Source organism: Artibeus jamaicensis, unplaced genomic scaffold (genome assembly GCF_021234435.1).
Source record: "Artibeus jamaicensis isolate MK-2021 breed Jamaican fruit bat unplaced genomic scaffold, CSHL_Jam_final scaffold_3307, whole genome shotgun sequence".
In the NCBI taxonomy this organism is placed as follows: Eukaryota; Metazoa; Chordata; class Mammalia; order Chiroptera; family Phyllostomidae; genus Artibeus; species Artibeus jamaicensis.
Window position 1 is genome coordinate 5,739,700 of NW_026522040.1, and position 15,439 is coordinate 5,755,138.

Genomic DNA, 15,439 nt, shown 5'->3' on the forward strand with positions numbered 1-15,439 from the left:
TGAAACTCTCCCTCAGTTTCCACAGGAGCATCTTTCCATCGCTCCTCAGTCAATAATATTTATAGAGCTTCTCTCCCATTCCTTAAAATGTTAGTTTTCCTTAGGGGTTTGTCTTCTTAACATACACATTTTTTTCTGGTGATTATTTTCAGAGCTCTACTGATAGGCTATGACATTGCAGTCATGTCTCTTTCCTTTACTTGTGTGTCCAGTGACTTGTGAGGCAGTTCAACCTGAGGTGCAAACTCACCCAACCTGAAATTTTCACCTCTATCATTTCCTCAGTTGCAAAGGCAGAAATTTATTCCACTGTTTTATAACTCTCATGTGTTCTTTGGCAAAATTCTGTCAGTTCTGTCTCAATATTTCTTCATTCTTGTTTCTCTGTTTTCATGGGTGCTACTTTAGGCACTCATTCACTTCCAGTGCCCAACTAGTCTGACTGCTTCGAGTCTCATACAGATCCCGTCTGCTCTCCACACTCTGCTACAGAAATGGTCTTTGCATACAAAATCTGCTTCCAAATTTAGGGTGGCACACTCTGCTGCAAATAGAGATTTGTCCTTTACTTAACATCCTTTAATAATAACTTCGAGGCTAAACTGCAGTCTGCTTTTGTTTTATCTCTAGCCTGTCACTTGTCTCCTCCTGCCCTCCAGCCCGGGTTCTCTTCTTCAGCCTTCCCCTCTGAGTCTAGGTCCAGTATTACACCATGCTTTCTTCTCTGGGTTGAGGGCCTTTGCACTGGTCATTGTCTCTGCCTTCAGTACTGTTTCCCTCCCTTTTCCCTCTGGGCTAATTCTACTTATTCCTCAAAGTTTAGCTCAAGTAATATGTTAACTTCCTGTCTTACTTTTCCTTCACAGATTTTGATTTAAATTCCTTTCTCTGTATTCACTTAACTTGCTGATAGCTTTATCATGGGCTTACTATGCTGCGTGGTAATTATACCTTTACTTACCCTATCTTTCCCACTAGAGTGCAACTCCTTCAAGGCATGCGCTTGGTCTTTTATGTTTCTACCCCCCTAGCACCTACCACAGTTTCTTACAAAAGTTAGGAGAGTAATAAATCTTTGAGTGAAGTGAACTTTAATAATAGAGCATCTTTTCATGCTTGGAGCTGGTTGTTTGAGATTAGAGCTTAATTATATCAGTATATTATGTAAGAGGTTGTGGTTAGGGTGGAGGATAGCTCATAAAATAAATATATATGATTATTTTTCTACCATGCATTGAATATTTTCTATTCAGAGCTCTTAGGCTGGCAGATTTCTGTTTATGCTTAAATGGGTCAACAAAATAAGATCAAGAAACAATAGAACAATAAGCGAGTTTATTCCCACTGAACATGGGGAAGCTTCTTTAATATTTTTTGAATGATTGTTACTTACTGCTGTTGTTTCATTTCATGCTTCATTATAGCTGCTGTGAGTGCTTTGGCTAAATTTGGGGCTCAGAATGAGAATCTTCTTCCAAGCATCCTTGTACTCTTACAAAGGTAAGTAAAAGAATGTCTTTTTTAAAAAGAACCTCCATATTGCTGAGTAGAGAGTTCCTCATTGTACCATATCAAATGCATTGCAGGGCTTAGGAGTAGAGCTAGTGGAGCAAGTGAGGAGCAAATGGCATTTTTGTTCTGTCCTAGCAAATTTTATATGCTCAATACATATAAAATTTGACTTTGAATTTCTCTTTGTATGGTTTTGAGAAAGTGACTTAAAAGCATGGGCCTCAATTTGTATAATAGGGGCCAACTTCAAAGTGATTCATTAAGTAGAGTCAGCTTTTCACCGTCTCCATGACTCCCTGTTTGATGGGGAAAAGACTTGGTGTTAGCAAAAACTGTGATTACATCTTGTGATTGAAGCCGAAAAATTACAAGCCAAAGGCTGACTGGTTTAAATGAAACAAATTGCCATTTGAATAGCAACAATGCCTGGATTTTGAATGCTTTTTAGTATCCTTAGAAAGTCTAATATTCACACTTCTTAATGATAAAGAAGCCTGCATCTTTACCAGAATCCTGTGGTTGTAGATCTAAGAAAAGACTACAAACTGCTCTCATTATTGTGTCCTTTCTAATTATTTTAATGCCTACTTATATAGTGCTTCTGATTCTTTTTTTAAAAATTTATTTCTATTAATTGTTGTTCAAGTACAGTTTTCTGTCTTTTACTCCCACCCCAGCCCATTCCCCAGTGCTCCCCACCTCCCTCCCATTTCCACCCCCCTTAGTTTTTGTCCATGTGTCTTTTATACTTGTTCCTGTAAACCCTTCCCCTTTTCGTGCTTCTGATTCTTAGTAACACTATTTCTTTACCAATTGATAGCAGTGCCCAAGATTTATGGAGATTTTAGGATTCACCCTTGACTGTTGTGGAGTTCTTTTATAGTAGAGGTAGTAGGTAGTATCTGATGGCCTGATCGTGTCCTTTAGGTATGGTGGTAAAGGTCTTGGGAATCTTTAGGGCTCTGTGACATGCCTATTTGTATCCCCCGGACAGGTGTATGATGGATACTGATGATGAGGTACGGGACAGAGCTACCTTCTATCTGAATGTGCTGCAGCAGAGGCAGATGGCACTGAATGCTACGTATATCTTCAATGGTCAGTGAGAGCCAAGGATATAGACGAATATATTTTGTTCCCCAGGTGGTATTTTGGAAGCCTATCTTATGATTTACATACGAGCCAACTTCACTAGGCACAGTGCTTGGTTTTTGTCTTTGAATGCATTTCCATTTTTAGAGAAACCTAAAGTATGTAAAACCCAAAGAATATTCCTTATTTCAGATTCTCCTCGAACTCCTTTTTGGATGGGTTTACCTTTTCTCATGCTACCATTTGTTCCCATGTGGTGGCTAAGTTGCACTTTTTTCTGGAAGGTGTTTACATTTTGTTGAAAATGCTTATGCTCTGCTCCCATGCTTCCTTAGATGAAATTATAAGAAAGTTATTATATAATACCCTTTACTTTTAATTATTTAGGTTATAAAGTCTGTGGCTATATTTCTTTTCCTTCAGAAAGCATAGACAAATAGTATAAATGTGGACCTCTCTGGATCCTAGCAGTTACAATGCTGAGACTTCTCTGTTTCATAGGTCTGACAGTGTCCGTACCAGGGATGGAGAAAGCCTTACACCAGTACACACTGGAGCCCTCGGAGAAACCCTTTGACATGAAGTCTGTTCCTCTTGCTATGGCTCCCGTCTTTGAACAGAAAGCAGGTAATGGGAACACTTGACTGTTAGTTTTTCGCTGTATAGCCTATTTTATTAACATATTTTCTTTAATCCTTCCTCTGTTTGTCACTCTAAATTTCTAAATCTTTTGGAAGTAAGATGATTTTTTATTGGGTTTTTAAAAATACTTTCCTGGTTTTTGCATAAAAACTAAAATGTGAAGTGTGACCCAGATTGCAAGTTTTTTCTGTCTCATCGCCCATGGGACAGCACTGGAAGCTGCCGTCACTGTGCGTCTCAGGACCGTAGCTGCGCTGCCACCTGTTTTTATTTTCTGAAGTTGGTAATTTCTTAATTTTGCTCTAGAGGTTTATCTTGAAAGATGTATGAGACAAGATCATAAAAAATATTCCCAAGGAATATCTAACTTTTAAAACTCAAAAAAAGGAAAAAGAACGGATCAAATGTTTAGTGGTCAGAACTGAGAATGAACAATATTCTTAACTTTAAACATTTTCAGTTTTTCTGTTGATACTATACAAGTAATTTTTCCTGTTTGAATCATGAGATTTGTTTTATTGATTATTCCTTTTAAGAGTATTTTTTTGTACATCCTGGCCCATTTAAAGCAAATCCTATATTTTTAGCACTTACTTTATTATATATATCACAAAATTTGTTGACTAAATACATTTTAATTTGAATGTCCCTCTAAAAAACCTGGCAGAAGCCTACTGGCAAGATTTAGCAATGGCTCCTTTCATGCCTGCTGCAAGTTCTTGCCCTGGCGTCCTTCTGTCTGCATTTTCAGCTTGGTAGTGGCCGGGGAGGCTCACTTGATTCCTCTTATCTGCCTTTGTAGAAATCGCACTTATGGCCACTAAACCAGAGAAGTTGGCTCCTTCCAGGCAAGACATTTTCCAAGGTATGATAATTTGATGGGTAGAATTAATAGTTGGCACCCCAGACAATGTAAATCCAACGAAGTCCACTACTTTCACTCAGTCTGGTGAACTCTTAGGACAGGAAATCATCGTGTGGCTAAATGTACAGGTTGCAGTTGCTGGGGCCACCTGGAGCCATGGGACTTTCCAATAACCAAAGCTAATGTGCTAAGTGGGAATGTTCTTACTTTGTAGCTTGGTTAACAGGGAACTGAAATTCTAAGAAATTAGGAATATGGGGTTTTTTTGCTGTTAGTACTTGAGTATATAAACTTCTTAAAAGGTTATTTACTAAAGCTTGGGGGCATATTAGAGTGTTTAACTATTAGTAAGGTTATGGGAACTTAAAATATTATAAGCATCCAGAATAATGTCTTTCCCTGTCTTCTTATTTTGCTTACTTCCTTCTTTTTTTTCTTGATAGAACAATTGGCTGGTATTCCTGAATTTATGAATCTAGGACCCTTATTCAAGTCTTCTGAGCCTGTACAACTTACAGAAGAAGAGACAGAATATTTTGTTCGTTGTATCAAGCACACATTTACCAATCACATTGTGTTCCAGGTGAGATCAGTGCCCTCACTGGCTCTTGTGCTTGGAGACAAGTATTAACTACCCTTTTGTTTGGGATTCTGGTTCCTTTTATAGAGAAGGAGCTTGGCAGCATTTTTTATTTCATTTCCTAACTCCCATGGCTACAAAGATGCCTTCATATGATGGGTTATAGATGAAAAGGACTTAAAAACAAAATGTCTGAAGAAGTTGGACAATATAAAGTATAATCTGTTAAAAAATGATCATCATTTCACATCAGGGTAAATGAAGGGGGATATTCTGAGAACTTAGCTTCCGAGAATAAAATTGAAATCCATCAGACATCTGCCATCTTGTTGGGTAGAACTCAGTTTCAGGGAAGAGGAAAAAACCTAATGAGTGATATAAACCCGAAGGCCTGGAGTATAAGGCCATCGCTGTTGCCTGAAGAATAGTCTGAGGTGGAGACTTGCAGTGCTGTTTAGAGAGGGAAGGAATAGTGGGCTCCAGGGCTCAGCTGTGGGTTATGGGGGGAAGGAGCAGCTTGCTTGCAAACAATTCTTGTCCTTCATAACTTTTTTCTGTATGTCGACTTTTCAGTTTGACTGTACCAACACTCTCAATGACCAGCTACTGGAGAAAGTGACAGTGCAGGTGGAACCATCAGATTCCTATGAAGTACTGTGTTGTATCCCAGCCCCCAGCCTCACTTACAATCAACCCGGAATATGTTACACTCTTGTCCGTTTGCCCGATGATGACTCTTCAGCAGGTACTGGCCCACAGAAGAGAAGAGTTGCTTATACGATTAACAGTGCATTACTGCGAGCGCTTAAATGTGTGCACACGTTTGGGGTTGAAGAATATGGTTCTTTTCCAGAATATAATGTTATGATAGTGATGGTAGATTTGTATATATTTATAAAATTAGTGCTGTGGAAATATTGATAACTAAATCTCTAAGTAAAAGTTGCTGACTACATACAGGGGTGGCCCAAACAGGACTTCAGGCTTTCTGGTAGAACAATGTAACCACTGATGAGGGTTCATATACCTGATGTCTCCTGTGAAGGAGCCCGGCCTACTTCTCCCTGATGTTTCTTTCCAGGGCATGCTAAGGGCCTCTTATTTAGTAGATCCATGGCATTTTACAATACATTGTTTTTGAGGGTCCTGTAGGGTAAGTCTGGCGTCTGTGAGTACGTCTCAGCCTAATGAGTGTCTAAGGAACACTGGTGTGTCCACAGTTGAGGAACACTTTGTCATTCTTTCCTTGACCTGTATGCAGTGTGAACGGGGGAAGAGTTAGTGTCTCGTGCCAATAATAGTATGCACAGGTTTGGGGATCTGAGGTCTTCTGTTTTCTCTTGTGAATGGCCAGTATTTGTTGTACTTGGTGTCTTTTCCCCATTTTCCCACCTGAGTACTTCTCTTCCCACACTCGCTGTGCAGTATTCACATTCGTTACCCGGTTCCCTCAGAAATAAACACACACATTGCATTTATGTTTTGAACAACTTTTATTACTAGTACAGGAAAAAGCAATTTTTATTACCAGTACAGGAAAAAACAATTTTTACTACTTATACAGTAAAAACAATTTTTACTACAAGTACAGGAGAAAAAACAGATAAAAGTTAACAAATACAGGGGAAGATACAGAGTTACAAGAAATTGTAAAAGTACTAGTAAATTGTTATCCCTGGTCATCATTCAGTTACATTCGGGGCTTAACCTGCCTTCTTTGAGCCCCTCTCCGAACTGAACTCCCTTTTCAGATGTTGGTTTAGGGAGCCCTGCCCAATCTTATCTGCGTCGGATGATAGACCAGGCTACTCACTCTAGCACGAGGTAGATTCAAGTTGGCACTGTTGCTGGGTCTGAATCCTAGGTTGTTTCCTCTTACCCTGGATGGACCTGCACTGGTACTCTGCAGCCACCCCGGATCCATAACCCGCTGGGTTAGGAAGGCACTTTCCACTCTGGCCTCCGGGATTTCTCCTTTGAGCATGAGGCCATCTGACTTTAACCTTTCATTACCTCCCTTATCCCTTTGTGAGGTTTCTCTCGTTCCATTCCCTTTTAGCTTTACTTTCTATCCTGGTCTGTTTCCCTCTAGTTAGAATTATCTAAAGTATGTCCACCAGCCAGAAATTTAGCTGGCCGTACTCTTAGGTAAAGTTAGTTTTTATCAACTCTTGTTCCAAACCAGTAACTGGGCCCAATCTTAATGTAGCCCTGTGGCTTCCACCATCATCCTGGGATACTCTGCACTTTTATCAGTTTTTCAAGTGGCCTTCTCTCCTCGTTTCATAAGTCCTCCTCCTGTGGTACTTCTCCACCATGCTTCTGGTTTTTAAGTAATGCCATTGCGTTGCCACTTAATCTTAGAGAAAATCAGAATGCTGAACCCATTGAAGAATCCAGCTTTTCCCAACTGAGAACACTAGCTCTTCCCATTTCCCAGGTTCACTTGATTAACTGATAACTCAGGTGCCACACACCCCAGGGAATGTCTCAATAGAATACAATAAATACAGTTTTACAATATCAAAATACATAAAACAACAATATTGAAATTACATACAGTTCAGGAGAAAACAACAACAAAACATTTCTACAAAGAGAGGAGTTACAGGGGAGGTTTTCTTACCCCTCTTTAGAAGGGTTAATTTCTTTTGTAAAACACAGATCTTACAGATTAGCCCAGAGGTTTCAACTTTTGTTCTGCTGGCTGTAGGCTCTTGCTTGATGGTTTGTTAGTATTTTATTTATAAAATTTTGGCATTTGGAGAATTTTCTTATCTGTTAAGCTCAAAAGTTTGCCAATTGGTGCTAAAAGTCAGTTATAAACTCTTGTCATTACATCTTGGAGAAAAGAAATAGGATTTTGTCTCAAGACCTGGACTTTTCAAACTTTGTTAGTAGTTTGACACATCATTTACCTGCTTAAAAACAAATTTCTTTCTATTCCTTTGCCTGTGTCAGAAATTCTAAAAATTTTAATCCATGGCCAAATTCTTTGCTGTGTAATGGATAGAAGTGAAATACCAGGACATAGATGGTAATAATCTTTTACCCATCCCTTCTTTTTTGCATTTTCCTAAATATTCCAAATTTTAGCAGTCACCTGAAGATTTATGTATCACCTCTACTTTGTCTCATCTCAGAAAATATATTTTCCTTATAATCATGGGGGGGGGAAATTATATAGATCATGATTTCCTTCAACTTGAAAATTGTCTAAATTCATAACAGAAATGAATATAGGTTTTAGAGACAGACAGATTAGGATTTCAGTTCTGATTCTGCTACATATAACTGTGTGGTCATGGACAAGTATTTGTTACTCTCTAAAAATCAAGTCTTCCATGGTTCAAATCTCCCTCAACACGCCCTCTAATCTCCTCCAAAAAATTGTTCCATCAGTTGTTCTTATCTTTGCTGTATCTTTAAACTTTCCCACTCTCCCTAACTTTGTAAGTGTACAGAAAACGACACCACCTGAAAAAATGTACTTTAATAACCCAACATCAACATATTGTCATAACTCCTTACCCAGCATCAAGATACTATCTTAACTCTTTCCCTCCAATTACGGGAAATTTGTGGAATAAGTGTCTCAATTCAATTAGTCTTACTTCCTGTATATTCTGGATCCAGCGGTTACTCCTTTATAATTTTTAGAACAAGTCTTCAAAAGGAAATATCCATACTAAGATCAAGTTTAACAATGCATGTATAGGAGTGACTTTTCTCTTTTTCATTGTGGACACTGCTTCCCAAATAACAATTCATAACTCTTTCATGTATACTTCAGTTCTTGACTTCTGCCTACACTTCTTGAACCTCCAGATTAATCGCACTATTACAGGAATGGATGCCGGACTCTTCTCTGAATCTGCAGTCTCTATTCCACTATTTGTTGTTCAGTCTCAATCATATCAACTCCTGACATTCTGTATTAAATCTACAACTTAAGTAAAATTGATCTGAGTTCTTTGCTTTGATTCACCTACATCCACTCACAGGGATCCATATTAATGACCCTTGATGAAACTTTGCATTCTTTCAAGCTAAGCATGTAATTTGAGTTTTTACTCAAATATTAAAACAGGATAGAAACATTACTGTTCAATCACCATTTCCCCCACCTTTGTCACTAGAAGTTTTATCGATCTAGCCTTAAGTCAGTATCCCTCCAGTTTGGCCTATTATGAGATTGTCCAGGATTCCCAGCTGGAAACCTCCACATTGTTCATTCATCTTGTAACTAATCTGCCTTTCATCAGACACTGAAATTTCCAACGTTCCCTTCATACATTCAACCTGTCTTCCTATTTCATGTTCCTCTTCCACATCGCCATCGTCAAAATCCATAATCTTTATTGCTGTTTCTTAAATGATAACTCTCCAGAATGCAATGTAAACATGGCGTATCCGTTCATTTCCTCTTTCTTCTTTGGGGCTTAGAAAAAGCCTCTGCTTGTTGAACCACCCAGGCTTGGTGCCCAACCTCTCTGGCCTTTGAACGGACCCAGCAGTGTGTGAACATGTGTAAACCTCCTTCACTTCCTCTTCCTACTCGGAGCAGTGCCAACCCCCCCCACACACCCCCTCAGCGTTGGCTATCAGAAGTGCCAGTGTTGAGGGTCGCTGCTGCTCCGCTCCCTCCTGGTCTCACTTCAGGAATTTTCCTCCATATGACCGTGTGCTTATTCTCCTGAACAACCCACTTGGATGTGATTATCTGACAGACATTTTGGGCAGCCACCAATTTATTGTATGGCTCTTCAGGCCACCAGGCCCTTTGCTGTGCCCCTGCGCCCACTGGAGCCCCTCTCCCAATCAGAAGGCCTTCTCCTCCATGTCATCCCTTGTGTTTCCCATCACCAAGCCTGACAGAACTCAGGCTCCTTTGCATAAAGCCTAAGATCTGCTGTCTGTCTTTCCATGCTGGGTGCAGAATAAACTTTGCTCAGTCCATCCTCTGATTTTCATCCCCTTCTCGTCATCAAGCGACCGTCTGCTTCATCTCCAACACAGCGTGCTACTTCGTCTAGCTCTGCCACCGTGCAGCAGGTTCACTGTTTCCCTCCTTGACATCTGCTCCCCTCTTGACCGGCACTCAAGATCCATCCGTTGCCAGTTTCATTGTCCCCCAACTCACAGTTACGGAATCCAGCTGCCATCTCAATTCAATCCTCGGCACCTTGCCTTTCTGGGTCCGCCATTTTGGAAAAGGTCATTGCTTCTCTAGGCTTCTCTCTGACCTTTCATCATTTTACCATGTTGTGCGCCGACAGGGTCGTCCTCAACATTTGGATGGGTCTGTGTCTCTACACGCCATCCTCCTCCGGCCTCATCCCACCTCTCCTGCATTCCTCGTGTGCCTCATCTGCTTCGTGCTCTTCTGCTTCGAGCAACCATGGGCTTGCCCACACCCTTCTGACACTGGTGGGGGCAGAGTTTCTTCATGTCCACTGCCATCTTTAGCTTCTTTACCATCACTCTTGGCTCGGTGGTTCCCTGATCCTCTCAACAGCCTGTCCTGCCCTAGCTGCACGGTGCCATCGCCTGCCCTTTCCCACCGGCCTGGCCCATTGGACCGGCTCTCCTCTCCCACACTCTCCTAGTGTTCGAGGCTGCTCACTGATCTCTCACGTCCTGGGACTACTTTCCCTCCTCTCCTAGCAGTCATCTCTCTCTCAGATCATCTCCTTCAGTGTTGTCCCTCATGCCGCCTGCCCCTTCCTTCTGCGTGGACATGCCTGATCAGGTGCTCTCCCCTCATATCCACATAAACCGACTTCCTTCACCACTCCCACCTCTCTCAGCCTTACACCTCAACCATACTCTTCCTTGGGACAACTCTGTTGGCACTTCATTCCCTACCAGTGGTGAATCTAGCCCACACCCACCTGCCTTCTCAGCTAACCCTTTTGCTCACTGTCTGCTGGGCCCAGGCTCCTCTGCCCCCATGTCTGACAGTCTTCACTCTGATGCCTCCACCTACCCCGAATCAGGGGCCCACCTGCTCCTGCCTCACCTCTCTGCCCAGCTGTCTGTCCCCTCTACCTTTCCACCCACTGATTCTCACCCGAGGGTGCATGACCCCCAAGGCAGCCTATCAGCAACATCTTTTGGGTGTGTTTTTGGATTTTGTTTCTTCAAATTTTTTTTTTGTTTTGTTGTTTTGAGCAGAGCCCTGCTCCCCCTCAGATGCTGTGATAGGCCCCCCTGGGGGGCAGGCCCACCCACCCTCTGGTGAATTTCACCCCCCCCTTGGGTGAAATTCACCCCCATCCCCCCGGGAAGAATCACTGCTGTGGAAGCCCACCTGACTCCTGGGCTGCACTCTCCCTGTGCCTCTAGCCTTGTGCTGGTTGCCATGGACACCTTTTCCTGAACCATCCCAGCATCTCCTCACTCTCACACTGTCCCGGCACTGTCCTCTGGTACCGCCACATTCCCTCCATAGTTACCCTTTCATGCCCAACATGCCCCAACCCCCAGTCTGCATTGGAGCCCTGTTCTTTTTTATCCCCACCCCCTTCCACCCTCTATCCTTTATTGTGACAATATCTTTGGTTCATATCTTGTCCTCCTTGGCCTCTATGGTTCTCACACCCCTCCATGTTTCCTACCAACTAGACCTTTCTCTTTCTCCTTTGTAGCAATTCTCCTGTGTCTTCTCTGGTGGATTCACTGGTCTTCCCCACCCTCTTCTCAACCTGCAGTCATCATCCTGAATGCCTGATGTTGAATTAGTCCACAAGCTCAGCTAAACAGGATAGTTTTCCCAGAGCCTGGAGTTTTCTCATGTTCTCCCACATCACCACCATCACAGTGATCCCGACCCTGCCTTCTCATCCTACCCATTAACCCAATCCACACTCAGACCCGAACCCTGTCTTGCACTCCGACTCAACAACCCCCCTCCCCATCTCCTGCATCCCAGCCCTTCCTGGCCTCCCACCCTATTCTCCCCTCCACCCCATTCCCATTTCCCTCCCTTTCCCACCTCCCACCCCACCGGATCCATAGTAAAGAGCCTGGCCAAAAAAGTCCTATACTTGCCACCAAGTTCAAGGCTGTAGGAGTAGCCACTGTTTCCACCAACTACTACTAGCTGCCTTTCTACCCTTTTGCTACACCACTGCTCAGTTTGGCTGGTCCTGACTCCAAACTTCCTTCTGGTTGGCTCCTATGAACTCCCCCGGATGTTTCCTCTGCCACCTCCCACTTCTTGCTCCCTGTGTCGGTGGCCATTTGTTTCCCTTCTGCCACGCTCCACTCTCTAACCTTCCTGGGTGCCTCCTGCCACCTCTCCTGACCCTGGTGGACGACCTCCCATTGCACTGCTTGTGGACATTTCCTCCTGCAATCTTTCCTCACCCAACTCATACTTTCTTAACCTCCTCAGCCCAGGGATAGTGCCTTACCCGTAACACCCAGGCTCAGTCTGCACAGCGCCCTGGGTAGTGGTGTGTCCCTCTCCTTCTGTTTCCGCTCCCATTTCTTTGAGCTGTACTTCGCTTAAGTGTCCCCTGCTCTGGGACCTCCAGCTTTGTGCTCTATGCCCCGCCCACCGACAGTGACTCCCAGCCTGCCCCGCTGCTCCAGCCATTCTAATGGGGGGAAAAGGGGCCCCCTTCTCCCCATCCTCAGCGACACTTGCTCTTTGTTGATTTATTGATGACGGTCAATCTGACAGGTGTGAGGTGGTACCTCATTGTGGTTTTAGTTTACGCTTCTCTGACAATTATTGTTGTTCGGCATCTTTTCATATGTCTTGGCAATTTCTGTGTCCTCTTTGGAGAAGTGTTTACTCAGGTCCATTGCCAATTATTTGGTTTGTTTGTTGGGGAGGGGTTTTTTTTTTTGATGTTTTATAAGTGGTTCATAAATTTTGGATATTAACCCTTATCAGAGTATTGGCAAATATGTTCTTTTGAGTGGGTTGTCTTTCCATTTTGTTGATGGTTTCCTTTGCTGTACAGAAACTTTTTAGTTTGAGGTAGCCCCATTTGTTTATTTTATCGCTTCTCTTGCCTGGGGGGATATATCAGAAAAACCTTTGCTATGAGAAATGTCTGAAGTATGACTGCCTGTGTTTTCTTATATGATTTTTATGGTTTCAAGCCTAACATTTGAGTATTTAATCTATTTTAAGTTTAAGTTTCTTTCTTATGTATGGCATAAGAAGGTGCTGTCTATTTTAAGTTTATTTTAAGTTTCTTTCTTATGTATGGCATAAGAAGGTGCTGTCTATTTTAAGTTTATTTTAAGTTTCTTTCTTATGTATGGCATAAGAAGGTGCTGTTTCCTTTTTTTTTTTTGTCTTTTTTTTTTTTTTACACAACTATCCAATCTTCCCAAAACCAATTTTGAATGAGCTGTCCTTATCCCATTGTACGTTCTTGCCTCCTTTGTCAACTGTCAACTCTAAAGCCGTGGGTTTACCTCTAGGCTCTCTACTCCGCTCCACTGATGTATGTCTCTCTTTTTGTGCCAGTACGATTCGGTTTTCACTGTCATGCCCTTGCAGTGGCATGGGTTCATCTTTCTTCCTACTAAGCTTCCCTACTGCACACAGAGCAAGGCACTGCCCTACCTGGGCCGTGTGGCTCCTCTGCACCTACAGTCCGTGAACCTAAGGGCTGCAGTCACCAGTCCTCTGTGTGCTCCTTTCTTGGTCCCCCACCTCATTCACACCGCACTCCAGTCACCTTTGCCTCCACACACTGGACTCAATCCGCACCCTCACTGTCACCGCCCCCTGCTCACAGCCAGTGGATCCCGACAGTGGTTGCCACTGGGACCCACAATGTCACTCCTTAGAACCATTCATGTTTGCATTCAGGCCCCTTACTGCTCTCTCTTCTGACACAGCTCTTGGGGACTCCCTTCCTCTGAGTTCTCTACCTTTCCTTATCACTGTGAGACTTTTGCCTTCAGCCCTCCCCCTGCCCTGTGTCTGCTGTCTAACGTCTGACACCATGGAGCCGAGTCTGGATCTTCACAGAGCCCAGGATACTGCTGTCCTCACCTCCTTCTCTCCGTCCTCTCCTGCCAGTCATCTCTTCCACGATGTTCTTCTTCACTGCTGTCTGCTCTCCCATGTGCCTTCCGTCTGCATGGGCGTCTTCTCCGCTACTGTTTGCTCACATCCTCACCCCTAATTTCTCCCAGCACCACTCCATTTCCCTCATACCTACTCCTCAGAGTGCTCACCTCCAGGACCAGACCTTGGTGCCTCACTCCCTACTCACAGTAGGTGAGTGCCCACCCCAGCCACCATCTGTCCAGGTGCCTTCTCAGCTACTTCCATTTGCTCTCTGTCTGCAGGGCCCAGGCTCCTCTGCCCCCGTCTGACAGTCTTAAGTCTGATGTCTCCACCTACCCGGAATCAGAGGCCTCATCTGCCCTGCCTCACCTCTCTGCCCAGCTGTCTGTCCCCTCTGCCCTCCACCCACTGACTCTCCCCCGAGGGTGCATGATCCCCAAGGCGGCCTATCAGCAACATCTTTTGGGTGTGTTTTTGGGTTTTGTTTTTCAGTTTTTTGGTTTTGTTATTTTGAGCAGAGCCCTGCTCCCCCTCAGATGCTGTGATAGGCCCCCCTGGGGGCAGGCCCACCCACCCTCTGGTGAATTTCACCCGCCCCTGGGTGAAATTCACCCCCCCACCCCCCGGGGAAGAATCACTGCTGTGGAAGCCCACCTGACTCCTGGGCTGCACTCTCCCTGTGCCTCTAGCCTTGTGCTGGTTGCCACGGACACCTTTTCCTGAACCATCCCAGCATCTCCTCACTCTCTCACTGTACAGGGACTGCCCTCTTTGTACCACACAAATCCCTTTTGTATTTACTCTTTGCCAAACCTCATTCTCCAGTGGAGCATCATTTATTCACACTCACCACCCTTCACACACAACACACACTACTTCCCCCCTACCCATTCTGACTCTCAGGTGTTGTGAAAATGGCTTTGGCCCAAATCTGGTCCTTCTCAGCACTTGCCATTGTCCCCACTCTGTTCCTTACTCCTCCTCACAGACACCTGTCACCATCCCACTGCAGAGTCTCTGTGATCCTCAGGAGTCCTTTGGGTGTTTCCCATCCACCAGACCGTTCCCTGCCCCCTTCCTGCAGCCGCTCCCCTGTGACCTCCTGGGTGCATTCCACGGTCTTCCTCTTTCTCCTCAACCAGTCATCATCCCCTCAATACGGAACATGGAATCAGTGCACATCTCCAATAGAGGAGATGGATTTACCTGTCCATGGACCTTGGCTCCTGTCCCCCAATCCCACCTACAGCCTCACTGATCCCAACCTGCCCTCCTGTCCCTCCCTGCCAGCCAGACCTGACTCACATCCTGTCCCTTCCCTCCTCACACTCCTTCCCTGCTCCATCTCTGATAAATCCTGGTGAAATGTTCTACCCTTGTTACATATATCAAGGCTACAAGAACATCCACTGCTCACCATCCCTTTTCCATTCCTCTTTCACCAAATCACATTGAATATGCTGCCTGGTCCCCAAAATGGGAACTACCTTCTGTTGGTACCTCTGACATCAGCCTGGATTCCTACCTTTTCTCCTTGCTCCTTTGTGGGTCCAGCCCTGTCCCTGCCACTGCACTACAGTCTCTGTCCTCCCCTGAGTGTCTCCTAGCACTCTGTCTCTGGAGGGTGACCCTCCTCTGACTGTGCACTGAGGCCCCCTTGGGTCTCTCCTTCTTGAGACCTTTCTTTACCAGCGCATTGTGTCAT

General features: G+C 44.1%; 1 protein-coding gene across 1 annotated transcript in view; it reads left to right on the plus strand.

Moving 5' to 3' along the window:
* The window catches only part of COPG2 (COPI coat complex subunit gamma 2), a 135,473-nt gene that overhangs the window by 65,725 nt on the left and 54,309 nt on the right, over positions 1-15,439 (plus strand). Inside the window, exons 15-20 of the mRNA XM_037165878.2 lie at positions 1,425-1,500; positions 2,507-2,610; positions 3,106-3,231; positions 4,049-4,111; positions 4,555-4,694; positions 5,265-5,436. Of these exons, the coding sequence (XP_037021773.1) occupies positions 1,425-1,500; positions 2,507-2,610; positions 3,106-3,231; positions 4,049-4,111; positions 4,555-4,694; positions 5,265-5,436 (681 nt within the window). The remainder of the gene's footprint in view (positions 1-1,424; positions 1,501-2,506; positions 2,611-3,105; positions 3,232-4,048; positions 4,112-4,554; positions 4,695-5,264; positions 5,437-15,439) is intronic.